Consider the following 26,890-nt stretch of genomic DNA (forward strand, 5'->3'; position numbering starts at 1 on the left):
AGAATAAGAACCGCTGTTGGAGAGTGATTATTCACTCATTGACATTCTTACCTTTTTTTCAGAAAGAACTGAAGCGGCTTATAATTACAGTACAGTGGAGTAGACCAGGAGATGGAAAAACTGTTGTGTGTTTGTGTGTGAAAAGAACTGAATTGTAAATATTAGGAGCTTCACTGTCCATCACAACTATTCACCTCTGCCACTGTGGACTGTACCACCACAGACCCATGCAGCTGAACTGAACAAGCTTTCAGATTTCTGGATATTATTTTGCATTTAGTTCAGCCGGATAATAAGCTAAATTATCATGGTGCATGGGTCACTGTGGAACAACTCTTTTAAATTCCAGAATAGCCATTATGAAACCTGGTAAAATAAGCATCTTGTTTTAATATGCCAAGTGGTAAAATAAAATTGAACTTGAGGAATGAAGATTACATTTAATGGTGAATGGCTCTGAGCCATGGTTGATTTTTTTTTTTTTTCCCCTTCTGGCCTACAGTTCTTTTTTCTGTTCTCATTTTCTGCAGACTACCATGTTCTCCATCCTTTTCTATCCTCAGTTCATGAAAATCCTCTTCATACTATTATAGATCCAGTCTTTCTAGCCCATTTACTATCCATCCAGTTTGTCCTGCTTTGGGACCATTGCAATCACTGAAAGAAATCCTAATGATATCTTGACATGGTCCATCTGTCCCTGACCACCAGTACCGTGGGAGTAGCCATTGTCTGGGGTGTCTCTCTATCTCACATTTGACCAGATCAGTCGATCCAGCTTTTTGTCACTGCTCTCAGCTGGCTTTTCCACCTGCCACTGTTTTACCCATGGTGATAGCATCTTACTCCTAGTGGCATAGTTTTTCAGGTCAGTGGCTATAGTCAACTTTGGCCCCTTAGGCCATACTCCAAAGCTGAAATTTTTGTTTATATCATTTTTCTGATTAAAATGTGAACATAAGCTTCCTGCTTCATCAGATGTAGTGTTGGAAATTAGAAAAGTTAGATTTGCACCTCACTGTAAGATGGAAATACTGAAAGATCCATTGCAGCTGCCTTTTTCCACATCCTTTTTTTTTTAATCTTTATTTTTGAGAGAGAGAGAGAGAGAGAGAGAGAGAGAGAGAGAGAGAGAGAGGCGGAGTGTGAGTAGGGGAGGAACAGAGAGAGAGGTGGACACAGAATCTGAAGTGTTCTCCAGGCTCTGAGCTGTCAGCACAGAGCCCAACACGGGCCTCAAACTCACGAACTGCGAAATCATGACCTGAACCAAAGTCAGACGCTCAATGGACTGAGCCACCCAGGCGCCCCTTTCCACATCCTTTTATGTCATCACTTTGCTGTATGTGATACAAATTCTGACTTCTGTTCCGTCTCTTAATTTCTGTTTGGTAGTCTACTTGCAATTCATGACTGTCATCCTCAAATGGGAGCCAATCCCTTTCATATTGGAGGCAGCCCAGGTATGCACATGGGAGAAAGCTGCTCTGAGTTCTAGATCAAGGGTTTCTGAGACTGGGAGGAGGAAGTCTGGAGTAGAGTGATTAGCAGCACTCACCTGAATCTAAGGCCAGGCTCTCCACTGACCAGCTGGGTGGGCTCACCTCATCCAGCCATGTTCCTACATTATGGTGTAGGGTCATTGTGTAGTTAACCGGGGCACGCCACATAAGATATTCAGCACAGTGGCGGGCACATGGGAAACCCAGAATACCTCTCAGCTGTCCTTGTAGTCCTTGTCGTTGTCATCGTCATCATCACCACCACTATCATGAAATTGTTACAGATTAAAGTCAGAAGCACAATTAGGTCTCTCATCTTTATTTGTAAGAATAATCATAAAAACTAAAACCAAAAACCAAATAAACATAATCCAGCTGGACTGACTTTTTGATTCTGTATATTTCAATATACAGTCATGCTTTTCATGATAAAAAAATACTTGTAATGCTACTGAAGATTAATCTCCCACCACCCCCACCCCCCGCCCACCAAACCTCGTTTTATCCCCCATCCTATGTAACAGAGATTAAATTCTTGACCTAAGAGCTAATGGTAGTAACATACTAGTTTTTAATGCTTCAGCATATTTTGGAATTTGTAAGTAGGTATGTTGAAATGTAACAGAAGGGCAGAATCCTAACATAAAACAACTCTTAGTAAAAATAATAACAATAATAATAATAATAATAAATGAATGTTTATTAAGGGAAGAAAATAGTGGCAAATATCACTGACCTATTTGTAAGTGAATATTGGAGTTATCATCTAAACGTCCAAACTACAGAGATAGTGTGGATGTCCTTAAAGGTTTTTGAGAGTTTAGCAAAATAGGATATAAGAAAGAAATCATTTTCTTTTATTGTTGCTGTTCTTCAAACCTTTTCCTGTCATTGCTGGATTTCTCCATTCCATTCGGTGGTGACCATTGGAGCAAAATAGACACTAGAAATGCACCTTTTTATTCAGTGGCTACTTAAAAATCAGAGGCCCTTGAGCAAAGTCTTCCCCAGGCATTCCTTTCTGTCCATTATTAATAAGTCATGTGTGAAGTCGTTCTCCTTGTACAGGATCGGAACCTTATACGAATCCTTCTTTCTCATGTTCTATGTAATGTACCTGGGGTGCTCTGCTTGGCTTTTGATCTAGGCCTGGCAGGAGTTTTTCCACATCATTAAATAATTTGTTTTATTCTTTGCCTTCACCAGGCAATTATGTTTTCACAAGCCACACTCTTTAATAAGAAAATGGCTTACCTACCCTTCTGATGTTTATACCTCAGTTGGAAGAGTCACTGGATTTATTAATGGAAGCGTTAGACAGTTGCATAATGGAAAAAGGAGTTTTCAAGCATCAGTAACAGCTGTAGTTCTTTTTCTTGAATGTATGCTTTATGATTCTTGGCAAGATCTCATAGTTGATGTTATTATAGGCTTTTACTCAGAATAATTGACACCTTTTGAGTGATAATCTTAACACTTCAAAATTTTTTTTAATTAAAAAAATTTTTTAAGTAGGCTCTACACCCAACGTGGGGCTCAAACTCACAACCCTGAGACTGGGTTGCATGCTCTACTGACTAAGCCAACCAGGCACCCCTATAATCTTAACACTTTTTTAACATGTTAATTTCCCTTAATGATTCATACTCTCATAAAAGCAACTTGTTTCTACTAAGCCCTGCAATGCTTCTGATTGTTTTAAACTTTTACCAAGGTCAAAAGACAGTTTTGTAACTCCTAGAGTCATTCTGTCCTTTCTATTTCCATTCAGGACATGAAATTTCTATTTAAAGGAGCATCGTTTTGTAAGGAAACCATGAAATGTGTAATTAGGACTCTCAGAGATAAAAGGAGCTACAAGTCCCTGTGAACAGAAGGTCCATTGGAATTTGCCATTGTATTGGAAAATACACAGGAGACTGAAGTGATTGATTGCCACATTCTTTTTTTTTAATATGAAATTTTATTGTCAAATTGGTTTCCATACAACACCCAGTGCTCATCCCAACAGATGCCCTCCTCAATGCCCATTATTCACATTCTTTAGGTGGTTCACTATCAGTACAATGCCAATAAAGCTTATAAAGTGGTGACAAACACAGCCTTGGGGAGAGTAACCCCTTCCCTTCCCATAAACCTAGGAATACTTATTTTAACATATGCTTCGCCTAAAGAGGCAGCACAGAATACCAGAAAGCAAGCATATTTGTAATATGAGCTTAAATGTTTATATATGTATGTTGTTGTACATTAAAATGTTGGTGGTAAGGTCTTCAATCTTCTTTTGAATCTAATAAACATAAATGAAGTAATGTACATGGTACCTGCTGTCGTTCAGGAAGGAAGTGCTATCTATACAAGTGCATTTCCACACGGATGTCTCAAAGTCAACATTCCAAAATTTAACTCCTGAACTTGCCTATTCATTGCTTCCCTAACAATGTTTGCCATCTCAGTGCATTCTTCTAGTTGCCCAAGCCAAAATTCTTGAGGTTTCGTCGTTTCTTCTGTGTGTCTGTCTCTCCAGTATCAGATCCAATCTGTCAATAAATACTGGCAACCATATTTTCACAATACATCTGGAAGTTGACCACTTCTCTCCACCCTCACTGCTGCCATCCTGGTCCAAACCACCACCATCTGTCACCTGGGTTATTGCCAGAACTGCTTCACTGGTCTTCCCTACTTCTACCCTTATGCCGCTGGTCCAGACTTTCTCAACACAGTGAGTGACCAGATGATTCTTTAAAAATGTGAATCAGAGCCTGTCCCTCTTACGCTTAAAATCTTTCAGTGGCTCCTTATTGCTCTCAAAGTAAAAATCATAACCTTTATGACGGCTCTAAAGGCTCTGTGTGCTCTGGCCCCACCTCATCATCTCTCTTGTTCCTTCCCGAACTCTTTTGCTATGAAGTGAGTTTTATGGACTCCTTTAACTCTTGCAAGCCTTTGCTTGGTTGCCAGCTTCTCAATGAGGAATGCCCTCACCACCATGTTTAGAATCGCAACCCACTTCTTGCCCACCACATATTGCACACACCCTTTATCAGGCTCTCTTGCTCTCTTTTTTTTCCCTCTCTGGAAGGGCAGGGATTTTTTTTTGGTCTGTTTTGCCAACTGACGCATTCCAAAGAACCTAGAATAGTGCCTGGAAAATAACCAGGAGATAGAAGTAATTGCTGAATTCTTGAAGCGACTGCTTATAAGCACTATGCCCAAAGAGATTCTAAAAGAGGCGGCAACAGTGTGTATTTGTTGAATGATTGAATAATCAGTGACCATGTTTAACCAAGAGCACCACTGTTGAGGATGGGAAAGTTTTCAAGGATACTTTGACAAGGCAAATGAATTGGGGGAAGTGTCCAATAGTAGCCCTGATGCTCCTGCACTTTCTGTGTCTCTCAGAGGAGGAGGTCAGGGGGTGAGTTGCATGACGACTCACAGTGAGCAGCCATGTATGTAGCTATGAGATAGAAATGGAAACTGGTCTCAAAAGCCAACAAAGCATTTAGAGATAAGCAGAACAAATTTGTAGGGAATATGTAGATGCAGGAAGGTGCATTCAAAGAGGAAAAGCCTAGAGGAAAACAGCGAGACAGAATATTAGATATTTAACTTACTGACCACTCCCTGGTTCCAAACAATATGCTGAATTTGGAGAATAAAGATAGAGTAAAACCCAGTAGCTGCTTGAAGAACTCAGTTTTCTTTATTCCCATTCCATCCCCCCACCTCTGAGAGAATTATTCTTCTAAATACAGATATGATCTAAACATGCCTCTGAGCTGCCGAGAAACCTTTCTGCTCTCAAGACTTATCCTGGTTAGAGCCAGGTGGATGACTTAATAAATTTCTTTAAATATATAGTGTTTTTTCGGGGCGCCTGGGTGGCGCAGTCGGTTAAGCGTCCGACTTCAGCCAGGTCACGATCTCGCGGTCCGTGAGTTCAAGCCCCGCGTCGGGCTCTGGGCTGATGGCTCAGAGCCTGGAGCCTGTTTCCGATTCTGTGTCTCCCTCTCTCTCTGCCCCTCCCCCGTTCATGCTCTGTCTCTCTCTGTCCCAAAAATAAATAAACGTTGAAAAAAAAAATTTAATTAAAAAAAAAATAAATAAATATATAGTGTTTTTTCTACTCAGAAAATGGCAGTCGGCTATTCTACATCTACCAAAAATGAGTAGCAAAAAAATGTGTCTTGACTGTAGCATAAAGGCCACAGCTGAGATTCAGGGAAAATTTTCTGTTTGCAGACAGCGAGATAGTTTTTGGTACTGCTTATAAAAACTCCAAAGGCAAAAACTTTCCTTTTAACTCCATGCTGCATGCTCGGTTTATACCACCATTTTTCAAAATAGCATCGTCCAGGTCATTAAGTAAGGTTACTCTAAATAAAGATTCTGCATTTCAGAAGCACTAGGTTTTAAAAAGTTAAACATAGTTCTCTGCTGGAGGACTTCAAAAAGCCTTGACTGTGCTCTAAGCCTTTTGAGTTTCCAAATGTGGGGTACAGTGAATGGCATTTCCAAAATTTATTTGAATTTGCTAGCCTTATTAGGGACTTCAAGTGTCAGTGTTCTTGTAATATTCTTTGGGAAGTATTGACTTAAATATTTAAGGATAGGTGGATGAGTGAACTTTTAAGAGTCCATTTGTGGGCAGTGTTTGAACATTTTTTTATTTTTGCCTTATTTGTACTTTCAAAAACAATAGCCACCACCACCATAGCATCATCAAAAGAGTTTTCCTGTTTATTATCCCTTTAGGAGTCAATACCACCTGAAAAAAGAATTTCTTTGAAACCATTTCTTTGAGAGTTAGGGTTTACAACTAGTCAACGGTACATGAAATAAAAGATCGGTGGAATCTTGGCTTTCACTGTATTGAGGCTGTAATTTGAAATGCGTATGTGGGCATTTGATACAACAGTGGCTGTGACTGGTGAGGGATGAGAGACACTACAAGGCTATCCATAAAATTTTACAGTTTGGGGAAGCAAGTATCACCTCGATTCGTTGGTATGTTAAGTGGCAGTTTCAAAGATAAGACCAAAGTGACACCACATATATCTCTCCACATGTGGTTTTTCTTGTATCTGGAGAAAGCTAAAAATTCTGTCTTTACCTGCTTAGGCGTTGATTTACAAGAAGCCACCTGAGACAGCGCTGTGTGTCTTCCCTGAGTAGTTCTTGCCTCAGAATATGGTTCCTTTCATGGGTGGTCCTTGTAGGAGAGCTGGCGGACAAAGGACTTCCTTGAGCTCTATGACAAGCCAGTGTGTGTGACTGTTTCCTAATAAATGGTTGCACTTTTGGCAGAATTTTCTCTAAAACTTGCGTTCATTTTTGTATCCTGTCCGGGTCTAATCACCAGAGGCCACCAGTATTTACAAAAGGACTTGGCGACTTGAAATGGCCAAATTGGCTTCATCAGTTTGTGACTCGGGACTCTGGCATTTGGTATTAAAAAGTGATTAATTAGGAAGAACATTTATTAATGTCAGGCTCTCTGGCATTGCCTTGAAAATTCTCTCCACTACAGCGTACCACAGTCTCTTTTGATTTGGGTGGCTTTGGCAGTGAACTCTAGTTTTTTGCCTATTACACATTTAGGTCCTCACAATGACGGTGTTTTCACCTGGGAATAATTCCAGGCCAGGGCTTGTTGGAGGGAAACTTGTATTCTTTGTGTTTTTTGTCTAAAACATTTTTCCTATTACCTTGTAAGAATTAACCAAGGAGAAAAAATGGCTCCTAATTAGTGATTATGTGGTCAAATTCTTTAATTTTTTTTGTTAAGCCTCATATAGATATATTAAACTGCTTCTCCCATATATACTTCAGAGATTTATGTTGTTGCTGTTTGGTGGAAAGCAGTCCTAATGAAACAATAATAATAGGCGTCTGAATTTCTGAATTTGGAATTACAAGTACACATCTTCCTCAACTTACAATAAATAGAGTTGCATCCCGATAAACCTGTTACAAGTTGAAAATATAGGTCGAAATATATCTAACACACCTAACCCATTGGACATCACAGCATAGCCTCACCCACCTTAAGCAGGCTCAGAACACAGAACATAGCCTACAGTTGGGCAAAATCACCTAACTCAAAGCCTATTTTATAATGAAGCATTGAATATCTCCTGTAACGTATTGAGTACTATACTGAAAGTGAAAGGATGGTTGTGTGGGTGCAGAATGGTTGTCAGTGGATCAGTGGCTTACCCTTGTGGCTGACCAGGAGCTGTAGCTCTGTGCCCAATATCACAGGGAAGACCATACCGTGTATTATGTATTACCAATACCGTGTATTGGTAGCCCGGGAACTGATCCAGATTCGAAATTCAAGGAACAGTTTCTACTGAATGCCTATCACTTTCACATTATAGTAAAGTCTAGAATGGTAAGTGGAACCATCTGAAGTCAGGGTCCGTCTATATTTAAAACTATTTTAAAACACAGGCTTTGTTTCTATCCTTCATTGCTTTTATTAGTCTATTAAATTTGTCCTTTTAAGCTGTGGTAGGTCGGCTGTTTGAATGCATAGTTAGGGATGAGGGAAGAGCATTATTTAATCATGCCGGTTGCTTGGAAAAAGCTTTTCAATGACTTCTGATGAAACAAAATGGTCCATCCAGCTTTTATCACTAAATGTTTCAGAAGCAGGAAGTGGGTCTTATCCAGTCAGATACCACCACATATTTTGCTTATAGAAGATATTTTGATTTGGGGATGACTACCTTGATGGATAAGCAGATTCAAATCCACTTCTTAATAGTAGTTCCTCTAAGAACTCAATTATACAAGTAAATCTTACTTTCTTGTTGTTTTTATCTGCTGAGAGAGAAGCCTTCTAAATTTCTTATTACTCCATATTTTATAAACTTGAAGCAAGCCGAATATTTCTCTGTAATTTGTTTGATAAAGTATGGTGAGTTATTTTAAGAAATGCTGCTCTAAAATATTTGGATCTTTATTGTGTGAAACTGTGGGATTTTTGTGGTTTCCTCTTATTTATTTTAGATTGCAGAGGGAAGGTCTGTCTCCTCTGTGACATTCCCAAGTGAGTAGGTGAATCATACTTTTTAGTGAGCGTGACTCACTGTGTGAAAAAGTAAAACACCTTGTCTTTTTCTTAACTAAAAAATAAGTCTATGGCATCCTGCTTTGGGAGATTTTGGCAGAGGAACATCTCCTTAACAGAAGTATTTGAGCAGTAGCTATAGGTAGAAAACTACTTTCGCCCAGTTCGGCCCAGCATATGTACTTGCCTAGGAACAAAGCTATTTATTTGTTTAATTTTAGAGAGAGGGAGAGAGAGAGAGAGCACATGTGTGGGGGAGGGGCAGGGGGAGAGAGAGAGAGAGGGAGAGAGAGAGAGGGAGAGAGAGAGAGAGAGAGAGAGAGGGAGAGAGAGGGAGAGAGAGGGAGAAGGAGAGGGAGAGAGAGAATCTCAAGCAGGCTTCATGCTCATCTTGGAGACTAATGTGGGGCTCGATCCTATGACCCTGGGAACATGACCTGAGCAGAAATCAAGAGTCGGATGCCTCACTGACAAACCACCCAGCAGCCCCAGAACAAAGCGATTTATGAAAACGCTTCTAATTGATTCTGTGTTTCTGTTTGCTCACACAAGTGAATTCATCAACGTGAATTGAAACAGGTGAAATTCACTCCTGACTTTACTTGCTTGGCTAAATCCATCCTGGTTCCTAACCGAATCCTCACTGAGGGGAGGTTTCATTTTTCCTGTTTCCCTCCCATATTGGGTCACCCTATGGAGCTGCCCAGGATTCTGGGGAGTTACTTGTGTCATCTCCATTTTGCCAGCCAGAGCTGGACATAGAGAACATGACAGGAGACCAGGGCCTCCAGGCATCATACTCTCTCTCTCTTCCCCACTTTGTCTGGGCAGGCTCCAGGCACAAGACTGAGCTTCTGTTGATATTTCTGTCTTTGCTTTGCACCAGTATCTTGTCTAGTGCATCACTGACCCTCTGGACAGGGCCCCTCCCCTGAAGCCAGGGGTGTCTGATGGCGAGTCAGGTTCCTCTCCCCCTTCTCCCTCCTCCTCAGCGAGCTTCGATCTCAACACATATAAACACACACCCCTCAGAGCAACACCACTGTTGATTTTCCAAATCCTGATTTTTATTTATATATATAAATATATGTATAATGTGATAACCACTTACTCTTATAACATATTATATATAATATATAATATATTTTAACATATATATTATAATATATTATATATAACATTATAACATATATTATAATTATATATAATTATATATAAGTATATATTAAGTATATATATTATAATATATAAGTATATATTATATATATAAGTATATATTATATAACTATAATATATAAGAGTAAGTGGTTCTCACATTGTTATATTCCTGGAAGACTTATGCATAAACAGTTCACAGATCAATGGTTGAATATTAAAAATGGAAGCTTAGAGCAGTAACAAGTTACAGAGCATGTATAGATTTAAAATTTAGAAGGCTTGTCCCACTTAGCTGCCCACTTAGTTAATTCATTGTGCCTCTGTGGTCACTAGAATATGAATGTTCTCTTATTTTCCTTACTAAAGAGGGCAGTTTCATTATGTTATTTGATTTCTTATGTCAAAATAAACCATTATTTCCCCCTCGAGACTTCTCAAATATAAATTTGACTTATAATTCAGTAACCAAGATCAGTCAAATAAATTATGTCTTATTCTGTTGCAGCCGGTAGACATGGGTATGTCCTTTCTTCCAGAGGCTGGCTGGCAGAACGAGTAGAGGGACCGCTTGAAACCATTCATTCAAGCCTAAGACTTGACAGGGAACACATATTCTGTCCACACATCCTGCTGCATTCCTGGAGATTGTAGAACACTGGCATCTGCATTGATCTGGCAAAGTGAATCAGTGGTGCCTTCTGTCGCAGGCCTCGGGGTATGATTTTTTAGACTACCCTAGCAGTGCCTTACTTGGTCACCTCCAAATTGCAGGGTCTCATCTGCTGTCAGTGTATTTCTGCTGCAAAACCAGAAGGCAGTGAAGGGCTAAAATCCCCCCACACCCCCAACACACACTTTGGATTCCAAAAACCAGTTGGACTCTGGGAGAGAACAGGCTTTAGAGTGACCCAGACTTCAGTTTGAAACCTTGTTTCTCACTAATTGTATCACCTTAGATCTGTCTTAAGGCCTCTGTGCCTCAATTTCCTTATCTATAAAACTGGGGTTAATTACCTGTGTTCAATATGAGCATGCAATTTCAGTGGGGAAATTTCAGCCAAAGGTCTGGCATATGGTTTGTGCTTGAGAGGTACTTGTTTTCCCCATGTCCTCTACCATTTGCAACTTACCAGGTGCCTTCTCGTGCCGCCGCCACATGTCTCCCCATGGATGATAGCACACAGACCATCATTTCTCGGTGTGACCTTTCATACTGTGGCTTTCTAGTGCCTTTTCCATTTCTGTTCAGAACCACAGATAGAGATGAAGAAAGTTCCTTTCTGTGACTTCTCCCATGTCTCCAAAAATTCTTGTAAATTTTCATTCTAATCAGGGAAAGCTTTCCTGAACAACATTTTCTAATTTACTTAATTCCTTTTTAACTCCTTAGTAATGAGTGATGAAGTGGATGGCAGTTTTTTGCACTAGACCGATATTTACCGATTGTGCCTCTTCTAAAGTGCCTTTGAAAAGATTTTTGCTTTTACTTTCCTTTAAACATTTAAAACACATGTATGCAGAACGTACCATCCATTTCCCAATAATGTTATGAATTAGTTTATCCTCAATTAGAGTAAGGTAATCTGAGAGTTTCACCCTTCCACCTGATTTAACTTTGAAACGTGCTTGTGTGCTCTTGTGAGATAAGGAATTTCAATCTCAGGAACTAGCGTTGGCAAGGAGGTTCGGACTGTTGATTAAAAACAAATCAGACCAAAAACGGCGCAGAAAAACGAAGTTCAGAACCAAAGACCAGAAATTGAAAATGTCCATTTATGAATGCTCTGATTTTAATCTGCCTTCGGCTCTGGTCATTAGTGCATCTGGCAGAGCTTCTTAGTGAAGGAAAGCTTGGCGTGGGGAGACTCAGTGTTTAAATTGGCTCAGAGAAGACACGGAGTGTACAGATCTGCTTTTGTCTCTGAGGGGGTATAATTTCTCCATTCATTTCCCCTTTAACAATTTTTCTCCCTGTGCATTTATGAGTACATTTTAGAGCACATGGAAGTGAGGAAATGACATCCCCAGCTCGAGCCAGCGAGAGTGTGGGTTGGCAGCTATGCCGTTGAGATCCTGAATCTACGCCATTTTCTGTCCCAGCTCAGCTTATCCCGTTGATCTCAGACTAGGAGAGAAACATCACAAGTGGTGTTTTCCATGCCTACATGTGAGGTGTGAGGGGTGTTCAAGTCATGGGGGGACTGTCCTTCAGCCTCTCACAGTGCAGCGTTGTGGTCTTTAGATCTAACTCAGGGTCCCAGTTGAAGATACAATCCTAGGGATTTGGCCACTGTGACTGAAGCTCTGAGAATCAGCTTTCAATATTCCTTACTCTCTCTACCTTTAAGACCGCCCCAAGATTCCTCTTGCCTCCTGCATTGTTCTTACGGCGTTTAGATTCTAGGTCTCATCTGAGGGATAACAAGCGGTCTGTTGTATTGGATATCACGATAGCAGTAAAAATTCAAAAGTTCCTCTTCAACTATTGAGAGATCGGTCTCAATCCCATTTGCCAGAAAAAAAGCTCTCTCGGGTTGGTATTTGTCTTTCCTGTTTTTATACAACATTTAAAATCTTCCATAATGTCAGTGGTTTAGCCACAGGCTGGAACGTAATGGAAATATAACAATGTAAGGATGGGACCAAGTCAAGAGTGGGCTGGAGGTGGCTCCCGTCAGCTCACAAAAGCCAGAGTTCTGATCCTTCTTTGGCATCCACAGCTCTGCTTCCATCCCTGCAGCCTCCACTCTGAGCCGATCTGTCAGTCAGTATCCCGGCAGGAAGTACATGGCACGGCTAACGGGCTGATTGAAGAGTTTACAAAGGGTCCGTTTGTAGTGATAAACGGACCAACATGCAAAGTGACACCTACTAGATGGCCTAAAGAGGCAAAAGAGAAGACTGCCGCCAGGAAGCAAAGGGGTAAGAACTGTAACCACGGAGAGGAACCCCAGGCAGGAGCTCTGCCTGAAGATGGGTGAACTGAGCCACTGCCAGACAGAGGTGGAGGAGGGAGGGGCTGTAAAACTCAAAGGCGAACACAGACAAGACTGAACATCAGGTAGACGCGAGGGCGACTCAGGCGGAATAAGTTCAAGGTACGATTGTGCAGAGCTCAGACAGAATCCTCTTGCCCCAAACAGCCAAGCTCTGTCTTTCTTCTTCTCACTTGACACTTCCCATTCTGGTCTCGAAATCATCCTTTGTGGCTTCTGGGTTAGTGTTTTGGGACCAGTTCTATATTCATTTGATGCAGTCTGTATTATCACCATCCTTGAGAGTGTCTAAGGGCTTTTGTAGATTCAAAGTCCCTGATGTTTTAAATAAACCTAAGCCTCCGATTTGCTCAAGTGGAGACTCACCAATCCATTTCCTATGGACAGCAGAAGTGTTGGGCCACAAAAGAATTGTTACGATGTACAAAAGCCGCACAGGGGGAGCCCAGGTTCACAAGTTTTTCAGGAAGAAGATCTGAAGTTGTGTGCAACCTCGAGAAATATTTCTCACAGAAATCATGTAGGAACTCTGGTGTTTGTGCTGATTATGGTTATAGCTATTAGTGAAGGGACCAAAGGTCTAAGACATATATATAACGGTTTACAACAGGGGTAGTGAAACCTCCACAGAGTTGTTATAAGGTTAAATCATTATTTAAACTTGTACAAATTTGGGGGCTCCTGAGTAGTGGCTCAGTCAGTTAAGCGTCTGACTTCAGCTCAGGTCATGATCTCACAGTTGGTGGCTTCCAGCCCTGCATCGTGCTCTCTGATGTCACTGCGGAGCCTGGAGCCTGCTTCGGAACCTCTGTCTCCCTCTCTCTCCGCCCTTCCCTCACTTGTATTCTCTCTCTCAAAACTAAAAATAAACATTAAACTTGAACAAATTCGGATTGGTTGCTGTAGGGTTGCAGTTAGGAAGTCACTTGGCCAGATAATGAGCCTAAGTCAGTGCCCAGCTCCGTAACCGGGAATTTAGGACAAGCCCCTCACAAGATATGAGGCAGTACTACACGGTCACATAAAACAATAGGGGACTCTAATGGATTAAATAACTTGTCTTCTTCAATTAAAAAGAACTTTCACAATGACAGTGATAGTAATATTATTGGATATTTTAATAAGTTAAAGTATTTTAAAAATTAAAATTGAATGTCCATAAAGTGAAAGATGTTACTTTTCTGGAGCACACAAGTCATATGACCAGGCAAGACAGACTAGTAATAAGTAGCAGTGAATGGAATCAGAGCAGTGCAGAAGGTGTGCATATATATTTTTTTAATGTTTATTTATATTTGAGAGAGAGGGAGACACAGAATCCGAGACAGGCTTCTTCAGACTCTGAGCTGTCAGCACAGAGCCCGACACGGGGTTTGAACCCACGAACCATGAGATCATGACCTGAGCCAAAGTCCGACACTTAATCGACTAAGTCATCCAGCACCCCAAGATGTGCGTGTATTTTGATTAAAACGCCTCAGTACTGTTGGTCAGTACTGCCAGACCCTTACAAGATGCTCTTGGATGCTCAAAGTCTGAGGACTTTTCACCCCAAATTAATGTTGCAAAAACTGTGTTTCAGAGGGTTACCAAAAGTAAAAGATTTCCTTAGTGGGCAGTCCCCGAAATGGCCGTCGGTGTGCTCAAGAACCCTGGCGATGTGTATCCAGCTTTCATCGCTGATCTTTACTACCACAATATATACTTCTTGAGTGCCAGGTATCTAGGTAACAGATTTAAATGAGATGGTGACCGTCGTCAAGGAATTCATAGTCTAATGGAAGAAGCAGACCCATAAGCAGAAGGAAAAAGGAGGGCCTCATAAGTATTCAGCCATCTCGGTTGTCAGCTTGGCAAATGCCTTACTCCTGGGGCCGAAGAGGGGAGCTTGACTGTCATCAGCTTCCCTGAAGATTGATAAATTAGATGCAGACAGCTAGAGCTCAGAGCTGCCAAATACATCTTTAGGACTGAAATATAACTGTGCTACACGTAGAACTAGGAGAACACGCTCTCACCCTAAAGGCACTGTAGCATTTTTCTGTAAACTGTAGAGGTGGGAGAAAATATAATGATGATGATGATGATAATTACTATAATGAGGGGGCACCTGGCTGCTTCAGTTAGTAGAGGATGCGACTCTTGATTTTGGGGTTTTAAGTTTGAGCCCCACATTGGGTGTAGAGATTACTTTAAAAAATGGGGGCGCCTCGGTGGCTCAGTCAAGTGTCTGACTCTTGATCTCGACTCAGGTCGTGATCTCGCAGTTCGTGAGTTCCAGCCCCATTGGGGCTCTATGCTAACAGCGCAGACGCTGCTTGGGATTCTCCTTCTCCCTCTCTTCTGCCACTCCCCCCCTTGCATGCGTGCATGTGCTCTCTCTCTCTCTCAAAATTAACATTAACAAAATAAAAAATTAAACTTGAAAAATCTTTTTAAAAAAAATTACCATAATGAGGCCTGTTCTCTGCCTCCCTGGAAGGGGACAGCCTGCAGTAGATGTCTGTTTCGAATGGGGCACAAAGGGGTCTTCTTCTCCTGAATGCTCACCCACACCCTGCTGGGTGCTGTGGCCACAGTGCACAGGTGCGTTTGTGTCCTTATCTGTGACATATGCTTTGAGAACTGAACTGAGAGTGAGAAGGGGAAGAGATAAACAAGAAGTTGCCAGGCTAGGCTACACTTGGATTCTAGAGCGACATTTCCTCTGAGGTCAGTTACGGTCCTGAGAAAACCATGGCTCTTGCCTTAGCTGCTTGGTCAGATATGTGGCTGTGCAGATGGCAGTCAGTCAATTCTCTGAGCACCCTAAGAGAGGTGTTACAAGGTCGTCATCTCTGTGCAGCTCAGGGGCATGCTTCTCCACATTGTCCCAAAGCAGAAAAGAATCAAAGCTAACGTCTGTCATACTGTATCTATCACACATTCTTCCTCCAGATGCCATGGGTATCAATATGCTTTCTGTTGTTTTACTGATCATCAAATTAAAGCCCAAAGAAATAAATTTCTGGGGCGCCTGGGTGGCTTGGTCGGTTAAGTGTCTGACTTCGGCTCAGGTCATGATCTCACGGTCCGTGAGTTCGAGCCCTGCGTCGGGCTCTGTGCTGACAGCTCAGAGCCTGGAGCCTGTTTCCGATTCTGTGTCTCCCTCTCTCTCTGCTGCTCCCCTGTTCATGCTCTGTCTCTCTCTGTCTCAAAAATAAATAAACGTTAAAAAAATTTTTTTTTAATTAAAAAAAAAGAAATAAATTTCTCTGAAGTTGGACGGTTAATTGGACAAATAATGTGTATTATCAATGGCCATATTATTAGCCCTTTTAATCCTGCCTTTTCATGCCCTACTGTAATTTGAATAAGTAAATTTCCATTTGCCTCTATTTTAGAAGTGGAATGCACTTTGTACTTTGGAAAGTGCCACAGAATTTCTCCCCCCCCCCCAACTCATATTTTGTTTGAGTTTCATCTGAATCTATTAGGCTAAAACAAGCTTTAAATTATTTAGCCAATTTTGTCACATCTGTAATCCACAAGATACAAAATTGGATTCCCTCCCAGTCTTTTTCATTCTAGGAAATTCAGCCACGTCCATGACATTTTCCCCCAACTTTACAACTTTCTGCTTGGTTGATTGACTTGCAGTTTAAAGAAATACGTTTCTGAATATTTTCTCTCTTTTGTCTGAATGCAGAAGAGGCTTAAAGACAAAGGGCATTATGGTCAATTTAATTTGAGAATAAAGAGTTTTTCGTGAATATTATTTTTCTCAAGACAAAATAAAATAATAAAACTTTATTGAGGTTGGGTGCTGTCTTTAATTGAATGTTTTGAAAACAGAAAAGCCCCCTGTAGGACCAGCCCCCCCTACCAGCAGTACGGAGCCGTGGCCTCTGAGCTCACAACTCACACCTCCGATGATGTGGGGTTCCGTTCACTAAGGAATATTCCGGATGATCCAGCCCACTGAGCCATAAGCCTCACGTGTCTCATTTTACAGTCTCTGACAGACCTGCTCAGGGTGACTCATGGTGTGTTGGTGGCAGGGCCACAACTTGAATCTAGACATCAACTCCTGGACATGGACTTACTTGCTTGTCTTTCTGTCACCCACCAACATGTCTAGTCTTTTCCTTGTTTTGTACATGCTACATCTTCTCCCTGGAGTGTGCCCAGCTGTGACCTGCCCTCCCATCCCAACCACAACCACATTTGTCTGCCTCATAAGCATGCATTCCTTTTTTAAATTCAGATCATCACCTCATCAAGATGCTCTGTCTACCCCCTCCCCTTCTCGCATCCAGTTTCTCTCTTGTCCAGTATGTTTATCCATCCACTGATTTATTCAGCAAATATTTCTAAGCACCCATTAAGTGCCAGGCACTGAGCTAAGCACAGGTCGTGCACCAGTGAACACCGCCGAGCAGCACCCTGCCCTCATGGCTCACAGTCTGCTGGGGAAGACAGACATTAAAGACAGTAAACACGGAGATAAATGTGTAATTACAGCTGGGATGATAGCCATGAAGGAAATAAAGATGCACTTGGGGCCTGAAGAGCCCGGTGGGGGAACAACGAATACATGGGGTTGTGGGTTTTCAGTGTGCAAGTCAGTCTTTCAGAGGAGGCTAGGGACTCTTCCACTCTCCCCTCTCATCTCCCTGTGCCCAGGAGTCCAGAGCTCTGCAGGGGGTGGGGAGTGTGGTGGGGAAGGTGGTCCTGCCCCCCTGCAGGGCTGGGAGAAGAGTGGGGGGGTGGTAAGAGTTGGGTGTAAGTGATGCCTTCCTCAAGGTTATCCCAGGGGGACCGTTTTCTGATAACCTTGAAGAGGGGCAGGGAGGTGACTTATTGGCTGTAACACTATCCAGGGACATGGATGATGGCCTGGTTGGAGTTCTGTTTATACTCTTTTCTTCATAATTCTATAGGATTAATAAATAGAGCATACTAAATTCTCTGGAAATTTCTGTGGGACAATATGTGAATTCTTTTGTAAAAAAATATTTCAGCTTTTGACAGGTTTGAACAAAGTATTCAACTATAGCTAAAAAATAAAAGTGCATCTATAAAAATAGAATACCAGTTCTGTACTCAGTAATTTGCGGGGAGTTCATGAAGGGCACTGGACAAGACACTCATTCTCTGGGATTCATTTTCAATTTTAGCAAGAAATATGTGCTTTTGATGTCACAGGATTCTTATGTTGGTTCTTTTTTAAATTATGTAAACTTTAAGTTCTTGAGACGAAATGTACTTTGTAAACTCAACGTGTAATCTAAACTAAAAAAATAGGTTGCAGCTTTTAAATATAATGAACTTGCTACTTTCCTCACCTATTTTTTCCCTCAATTTTAGATGTTCCGAGAAAATATAACATCCTGTTGCATTCATTTCAGTTGAAGGCTTGTTACGAGAGCCTTTTTTTTCCTTTCATCTTTTAATTCTAAAGAAGATGGTTCCGCTAGGTTAAAAAATGAGATTGTAACTTATAGAACTGTTAATTATTATTATTTTTTTTAATTTTTTTTTTCAACGTTTTTAATTTATTTTTGGGACAGAGAGAGACAGAGCATGAACGGGCAAGGGGCAGAGAGAGAGGGAGACACAGAATCGGAAACAGGCTCCAGGCTCCGAGCCATCAGCCCAGTGCCTGACGCGGGGCTCGAACTCACGGACCGCGAGATCGTGACCTGGCTGAAGTCGGACGCTTAACCGACTGCGCCACCCAGGCGCCCCTAGAACTGTTAATTATTTAAGAGAAATCGTCCAGATCACATTTATTCATATGGAATTGCTCTCTAAAATTTTCCTACTCTATATGTTATAGTCAGCAAAACAAAGTTCTTAATAAAATCCAGGTGACAGATCTCTCAAGATGTTAAAAATCTTTGTACACTTAAAGCATTGGTAGTTTCTGCGAGGCGGTTTTATTTATATTTTTAAAATTCTTTTATTTAGTATTTTACAGTTATTAAAATAATAGACTGTGAAATGTTTGTGACTATAGTATGCAGAGTTCTGTTTGGTTTTCTTAAGCTTTTTAAAAAAGAAAATATAATTTCATCCATATATTAAGTTTTGTTTTAAATAGACCTCCTTCAAATGTGTCCATACCATTTATTCATGGAATACAAACTAATTTTTACAGTGTCCATTACAACAAATTATTAGTAACACATATTTTTTTTCTGTTAACTAGAAGTGACAGGAAAGTCTTTACAAGTTAATATACACAATAAATATATATAATATTAGAGAAAGGTGCTTTGTCAATATAATGAATTACTGTAATGATTTTTGATACCAAAAAATTTCATGGAATAAATACTGGCTAAATTGAGTTAAAAATTCCTCAGCTCTAATGTTCTCTCATTGGTTCCCTGAATTCTACCATATTTGCATTTGATTTCATTTATGTTAAGCTCCTGCTGAGCTCTGTGTTTAGGTTTTGTGTTTTGTGTTTTTTTGTTGTTGTTGTTGTTGTTTTGTTTTTTTTTTAATGTGTTCTATTTCTGAGAGGACAGTAATGTCCTAGTGAGCTGGATTCTATCAAGCTGCTTTACTCTCTGGAAACCAGTTGCCTGGGGGGGACAGAAATTCTGAAAGGGACCAGAACCAAGATGTAGGGTTGCTGTAGGGCAGGCACAGAACAAGGAGTGATGGTCACTGATTGTGTTGTGCAATTATCCGATGTTTCTGGGTGGCAAACGTGCGACGTGCCAGAGGTTTTAGCCCGAGGGCCTTCTCTGACGAATTCAGCACACTGATCAAAAGGTTTACATTGTCTAATGTATTCATGCCTTCAATGAGAACTTGAGAATGAAAGAGATGGTTAAATGCAGACTGGAGTGAAATTTTTTAAAAATTAATTTGTCCTTCACTGTTGTGTGTTTCAGAGACTGGAGCACAAGGAAGTTTTAGTGGGCTTGTTGTTCCTGGTTTTCCCGTTCATTCCAGCCAGCAATCTCTTCTTCAGGGTGGGTTTTGTGGTGGCCGAGAGAGTCCTTTACATGCCTAGGTAATTATTGCTCGTGATTTCCTCTTTGCGAGACCTGCCCTCTGTCTCCAACACGGATAGTTCCAGAGGGACGGTCCTTTGCGCATGTAACAATTAGGTCCTTGTGGAGCGGAGGTGTTTATTAGCTCAGCTTTAACAACAGCCACAGAGAAGTTTGGGGGAGATCAAGTTCGCACGTGTACACCCTAGTTTACAATGTCTTACCTCCAGTTGGAAGCTGGCTGGGTAATATGAAGTATTGAGTATATTCAGGATTTTAGCAGCACTTACCACAACATCTATGTTTCATTAAATGTAATTGTAGTAATTTTCTAGAAATATTTGATTTGCATAAAGTTATTCACTATGTTAAGTAGCATGATTGTAATTAACTTCTATCTTTTTCCTTCTTTCTCTCTGTCTCTCTTTGTTCTTTTATTTTAAAAATAGGAACAATCTCAAGAAAACTTGTCCTTGAGAAAAAAATGGTTAAAAATTATAAAGGGTATTCAGCCATGTGTGATTACATAATGCCACTTATCTCTGAATGTTTGAACTGTGCTGCAGCTTGTCTGTTCTCTTGTCTTATTCAAATGTCAGTGTTTCAAGGCCACATCTCTTTTCAGATGTCTGGAAATGTCCCCTAAATGGTTCTGCCATTTATTCATTGTGTAACGTTGAGCAAGATATGAAGCTTTTTTGAACCCAGGCTTTCTCATTTTTATTTTTATATCTTTATTTGTTTTTTAGAGAGAGAGAGAGAGAGAGAGAGAGAGAGAGAGAGAGCGAGCGAGCCCAGGAGAGGGGCAGAGTAGGAGAGAGCATCCCAGGCAGGCTCCTGTATATGGAGCCATATACAGGGCCTTGAGATCACAGCCTGAGCCAAAATCTAGAGTCCCAAGCTCAGCTGACTGAGCCACCCAGGCACCCTGTCTCATTTTTAAAATAGGGATTTTAATAAACTTCCTAAAATTAAGTAGTATCGTGAATGTTATATAAGAATGAACTTTTGTAAAAGGCAGTATCCTAAACCAAAATTTTATAAGGAAATCATTATTTTATTTATTGGTATTGAATTAGGAATTTTAATTAACTTTACATTTTATTTTAAAAATAATTTAAATATCAATAAAATTTAGTTTCATTAATTGACATTGAGTTAGAAGTTTAAAAATATGTATAATTAGAAATTAATTTCATAACATTTGATTACTCCCAAACCAAGTGCCTAACAGTTTCTCAAAGTCTTTGCAACTTCTTGTTTTGACTTGGTCAAGGAGAGAGGGCAGTCCTTAATTTTCTTTATGTGTCTTTAATACAATTTGGGAAGGAAATGATTTCTTGAAAAATACTGTTCGTTAGGACAAAAATACAACAAATTCTTTGTATTCTATGTTGCTTTAAGATAACAGGCTTATAAAGCCTTGCCAGTAATAGGGGATGTGAAGGGCAAAGGGGACATCGGTATCTATTCTATATGTTTTTGCTTAGACCAGCTGAAACAGGCTTCAGTCAGCTTTTCTCTGTAGTCCTGAGGATTCCAAGTGGAATCTGTGTTCATTCTTCACTTAACAGGCATTCATGGAACACATTTGCAGGCTGTACTGGAATCTGAGGCTACAAAAATAACTGAATTTCAGTTTCTGCCCTCAAAGGGTTTAACTTCGGATAAGCAGTAATTAACATGAATTGTATCAAAACTTCTATTGAACGTCTATTTTGTGTCAGTCACTGTGCTAAACATCTTCTACTTTGTCAGTGAATTCACACTGTTTGTGTAGTGGTTCATAGCTCCCCACTGAAGTCAGGGATCCTCTCACCTCTGAACTATATTGCTTCTCTGCTAGTAACATCTCAGTATTCTTTCTAAGTGAAAAGAAGGAGAAATTCTGAACACAGTAATGTACTTTCAGCTCAACTCCATTTGGTAATTAGGACTTGTACTTTAAGAGTCCTGTGTTATAAATCCTCAGGAATCTGTGAGTCTGGGTGACAAAGAATTGCATGTGCAGTAAACTTGTCTAATCTAGAGATGAGAGAACAATTTCTGAGGGAATAAAGTACCAGAGTTTATTTTCTTATTTGATTTTTTTAAATGTTTATTTATTTTGAGAGAGAGAGAGAAGGGAGAGAGAGAGAACACACTAGCAGGGGAGGAGCAGAGAGAGATAGAGAATCTCAAACAGGCTCTGCACCATCAGCGCAGAGCTGGATGCGGGCTTGATCTCACAAACCAGGAGATCATGACCTGAGCTGAAACCAAGAGTCGGACACTTAACCGACTGAGCCACCCAGGTGCCCCAAGGGCAGGAATTTTAAACGAAAAGTTAAAATGTCATTTTTCTGGAAGAGATCTTTCTTATAAACATTATGGAAGCCCATAGTATTGTTATCAACCGTTTGTGGGGTGTCCTACTTAAATAAGGGGTTCCTCTCGCCAAGGTAGGCATATCTCCCTAACGCCCGCAGAATCATGCCTGCTCTGGCTTTTCTTGGGTTGCCATATCTTCAATAGACCTTACTCTGACTTGACTTCTTTTATTTAAAATAAAGTAGTATCCCTGACCTTTTCCAGCTAGGACTAAGCTCATTTGGATTAAAATGAAAGTTATGAATATGAAGAAGACCTCAGTATTTCCAAGAACAAGTGCCCGCCTCTCAGAAACAACCTGGATTTTGCTGCATTTTGCATACTTGGTGCTGGGTCCTCCAAAATCAGTGTCGACAAGCTGGTCTTCATTTCAAAGATGACTGTCTTTGTCTTTTCTCCCCAAGTGCCTGCATCTATGCATTGCAGTATTGACGTTAAGTCATCATTTTCCAAGGGTTTCAGCAGGTCTTTGCCCAACTATTTACTATTCTCCACTGAGATGGGGCCCCTGGTCTCTGCTGGGTAAAATCTTTTCCAGAGAAAGTCCCCCATTTTCATACAAAACCGTCAGTATTATAAACTGGCTGTGATGTAGTCATTAGAGCTGCTGAAAGTTGCCTTGGGGCCACAGAAAATTTTGCACATGCTTCAGGCATCCCTGGGAAAGTGCCAGAACACTGGATGTTGCCTGTTGCATGTATTATGCTTACCCATTGGCTTTGGCAATGGTGAAGAACATTTCCCAAGCCTTTTATACACACAGGAGTCTTCTCTGCATGACTTTCCTTGCATTATTGTCCTTGACAAGAAACAGCCAATTTCCACAGCATTAAGTCTCCAGGGCCTTTGAAGAAAGCATATGCACAGTGTCCTCAGTGGCAGTTTGATAATACACACAGTCATCTTCATGCAGAAATCTGTGTTGTCCGAAAAACTTTAGCAAGCAATAGGACAATAAAGTAAAAAGCTGAATTGGTAATTCTTCTGAGGAAGTTGAACTTCCTACTCATTAAGTGTTTATTTCAAGCTATTTGGAGCTAAATCCTGGCCTTAGATCCCATCCATGAAACCACAGAAGTCATGTACACCCTCACTGAAGCCTGGGTGAGTCCCATCCATCCCAGGAGCTGATTAGGCTATTTTATAAGACAGCCCAGAATGAGTCAGACCAAGTGGTCTTTTATCTCTGCCATTATGGCTAACAATGAACAAGCCACTCAAATCTTCAGGCTTCTGTCCTCCCTCCAACCTAACTTAGAAAAAACCCAAAATATCACCTTCCTCTCACTTGCACTTTGAAATCTATGGATAAAAGGGACAGAAATAGGCTATCCATCTGTCATTGCATGGCTTTAGGGTCAGAGTTTCACCACCAAAAGAAATTGGAATAATCTTTTCTTCTGGTGATATGTGCCTATTTTGTGGATTTCCTTTTTGAACAGGCAGGAGAGTTTGGTGCTTAAATCATTTTTCTAACAGAACTTTTGATCTCTTATTCTTATCTCCAGAGAGGGATATAATTTTATGGCTACTTTTTTGTATTTTATAAAAACCACATTAGAATGCTCCAAAGGACTAAAATTTCTTTGAATCAATGAAGCAGAAATAGTTGTTGAGAGCTCTCAAATGAAGTCACAGGAAGTGACCAGATATCCATTTACATGCCAGATTAAGGGTGATTTATTCACTTCAGCACCAAAGAGCAAATTTCTAAGCTACTTTAAGAAAACATGAATGAGTGGAGAGAAGAAATGGATGGGAATAAGTGAAGGTAGAAACAATATTGTGGATAGCATTGATCAAGAATAATTGAGGGGCACCTGGGTGGCTCAGTTGGTTAAGAACCTGACTCTTAATTTTGGCTCAGTTTATGATCTCATGGTCGTGAGATCAAGACCTGTGTTGGCTCCGCACTGGGCATGGAGCCTGCTTAAAATTTTCTCTCCCTCTCCCTCTCTCTCTCTATTTTATAAAACGAAATAAAATAATATAAAATACATTATTAAAAAAATGAGAACTGAGACCACAGAAGGAGAAGTTAGATAACATGTGTTGGAAGAAAGAAAGAAAAATGGGGGCGCCTGGGTGGCTCAGTCGGTTGAGCGTCCGACCTCAGCTTAGGTCATGATCTCACACTCCATGAGTTCAAGCCCCGTGTCGGGCTCTGTGCGGACAGCTCAGAGCCTGGAGCCCACTTCAGATTCTGTGTCTCCCCCTCTTTCTGCCCCTCCCCTGCTCCTGCTCTGTCTCTCTCTGTCTCAAAAATAAATAAAAAACATTGAAAAAAATTAAAAAAAAAAGAAAGAAAGGAAAATAAAAAATCACCCTACTCTTAGAAAGATGCCATTTCTGTTGTATAATCCCTAAGCTTCTGGATACATCAGACACAGACAATTGGAAAAATAATGACTCCCATTCATTTTGGATTTTGAGAAATACCTTCAAATCATACCTGTCAATTTGAAATGAAATTTTTAATTTTACTCAGGTAGCTATGAAAGCAATACTGCAGTATTCCTTTCTCAGAATGCAAAATGAGGAACCATACCCGGGAAGTTGTACTACTTCCGTTATCTGATATTGGGAACCCCTTTTGATAAGCCATATGTGCATAGGCTTCTTCAAACTTCCTGGAGGAGAATGATTATTTGAGACCAAATCAAAGTTTCGCCAAATATTAAAATCAGCAGAGCCGTCATTTGATATCAACCCAAGCTTACTTTGGCAAATCCAGTAGGAAGAAGATTGAACTGGGAATCAGCACAGCCCCATCTGTCCCCTACTACCTGGCAGCCCTGGGTAGCCCATTTTCCTACCAGTAAAACCAGAGGGTTGGCCTTGCTCAGTGGTCCCCAAGTGTTGCTTAGATCTCTGTGACAGAGTTTTCTCTGGTCTCTGGCCAAATTAGGGGGTTAGGAGAGAGAGAAAGACAATGTAAAAAATGTTTCATAAAGTTAAATCCATGCAGTTTTTAAATTATGGAATTATATCTTTCTTATATTTTTGGCAATAAAATATTCTCCTGTGACAAGATGGTAAGAGCAGCAGGGGTTGCACCCAACTCCCCTTTCTTAGAAATTTTACAGGTTTGGGAAACCTAAAACTCGAGTAACTACTAGGCTACGTGATCTTGAAGGTCTCATTCAGCTCCCAAGTTCAAATGTTTTGTTATTGAGAATAATCTTGTGGAGAGTATGAATTTTTTTTTCTGCTTAAGATTTAAAATTTTTTTTAAGGTTTATTTATTTTTGAGACAGAGAGAGACAGAGCATGAACGGGGGAGGGTCAGAGAGAGGGAGACACAAAATCTGAAACAGGCTCCAGGCTCTGAGCTGTCAGCACAGAGCCTGATGCGGGGCTCCAACTCACAGACCACGAGATCATGACCTGAGCCGAAGTCGGCCGCTTAACTGACTGAGCCACCCAGGCGCCCCAACTGCTTAAGATTTTAAGCAAAGATTGTTGTCAAGCATTGGAATGTGATCACTTCTGTCTGCTCTTTTTCAACAGGCTGGGCCTAGTAGCAAAAGGACAATGGGTCTGTCTCCTGGGGGGGAGGAGAAAAGAAGGCAGTACATTTGCCATGGGGACAGGCACTTTGCAGGGCCAGGAGGTGGGTACCAGGAAGTGGTCGGGAAGCACGGGTGTGGAGCCCCTACTCTGAGATAATGGGGTGTCCTCATAAGCAGCAGGAATAGCTGATGCTTAGAAGTTCGTGGGGAACGCATCAAGAAGGAACTTATGTCAGGAGGAAATGGGGCCATGGCAATAAGAGCAATGCCAGACCTCCTTTTCCAAGGAGCAGTTGTACAGGCAGCTTATTAAGAGAGGTTGCAGTCCATGAGAATGGGTCAAAAGTTTGCCCATCCACATGATGTCATGGAAAGCGGCTCAATTGGGTTGAAGCCTAGTAGAATCTTAACAGGGGCTTGAAGCACCAGTAAGATTGCTCTCAAAGTAACTGATACCTTGTAGAGCAAGTTGAGCCCCTTTGAGGCCATGGCTGATAGGAATGTGACAAGACTGAGTCACTTAAGAGGACACAAGTAACTAGATTTTGATGGGGCCAAGTCACAAAAATAGTAGAAAACCCAGGAACCAGGCAAAGCCAGATATTCGCTTTTTAGCTTGATTTTTGTTTGAAATTCCCATTGTATTAGGCATTGGAGAGATGGGAAAAGCACCCTGGGCTTGGCAAAGAGCCACTCTGCCAAAAACCTAAACATTAGGTTGAGAAGGAGTTTTCAGTTACAAGGTCAAGAGCACCTGCTCTCTGAGAACACCTGTGTATAGGTGTGCATATGTGTTGGCTAAATTACCCAAACTCTCTCAATCATTACTTAGTTTTAGCTCTGAATCCATTTTGTGTGTGTGTGTATTTCTATCATGTCGTCTTAAGATAAAGTTCTCTCATAAGGAGAGCAGAGAAAGGAAAAGCGGAAATGCAGTGCACTATTAAATGAGGGGCAATAAAGTGATGTCAGCAAATGATCTCAAGAGAACGAGTGAAGGTCAGTGATACCACTGGAGAAGAAACAGTGGGAAGCTCCAAGATTTGAGTAAAGAAGTAAATAGGTCTTTTTACTTTGGAGAGGTATTCAAGTCCTTTTAAATCCAGTGTCTTCTGAGGCGCCTGGGTGGCGCAGTCGGTTAAGCGTCCGACTTCAGCCAGGTCACGATCTCGCGGTCCGTGAGTTCGAGCCCCGTGTCAGGCTCTGGGCTGATGGCTCAGAGCCTGGAGCCTGTTTCCGATTCTGTGTCTCCCTCTCTCTCTGCCCCTCCCCCATT

General features: G+C 41.0%; 1 protein-coding gene across 3 annotated transcripts in view; it reads left to right on the forward strand.

The window, feature by feature from the left end:
• The window catches only part of TMTC1 (transmembrane O-mannosyltransferase targeting cadherins 1), a 286,995-nt gene that overhangs the window by 164,429 nt on the left and 95,676 nt on the right, over positions 1-26,890 (forward strand). For all 3 annotated transcript variants that reach the window (XM_040488521.1, XM_040488523.1, XM_040488522.1), the window contains one exon: positions 19,631-19,752. In XM_040488521.1, coding sequence (XP_040344455.1) covers positions 19,631-19,752 — 122 coding nt within the window. The remainder of the gene's footprint in view (positions 1-19,630; positions 19,753-26,890) is intronic.

The sequence above is a fragment of the Herpailurus yagouaroundi genome, unplaced genomic scaffold (genome assembly GCF_014898765.1).
Source record: "Herpailurus yagouaroundi ecotype Mexico unplaced genomic scaffold, PumYag 166, whole genome shotgun sequence".
Lineage (NCBI taxonomy): Eukaryota > Metazoa > Chordata > Mammalia > Carnivora > Felidae > Herpailurus > Herpailurus yagouaroundi.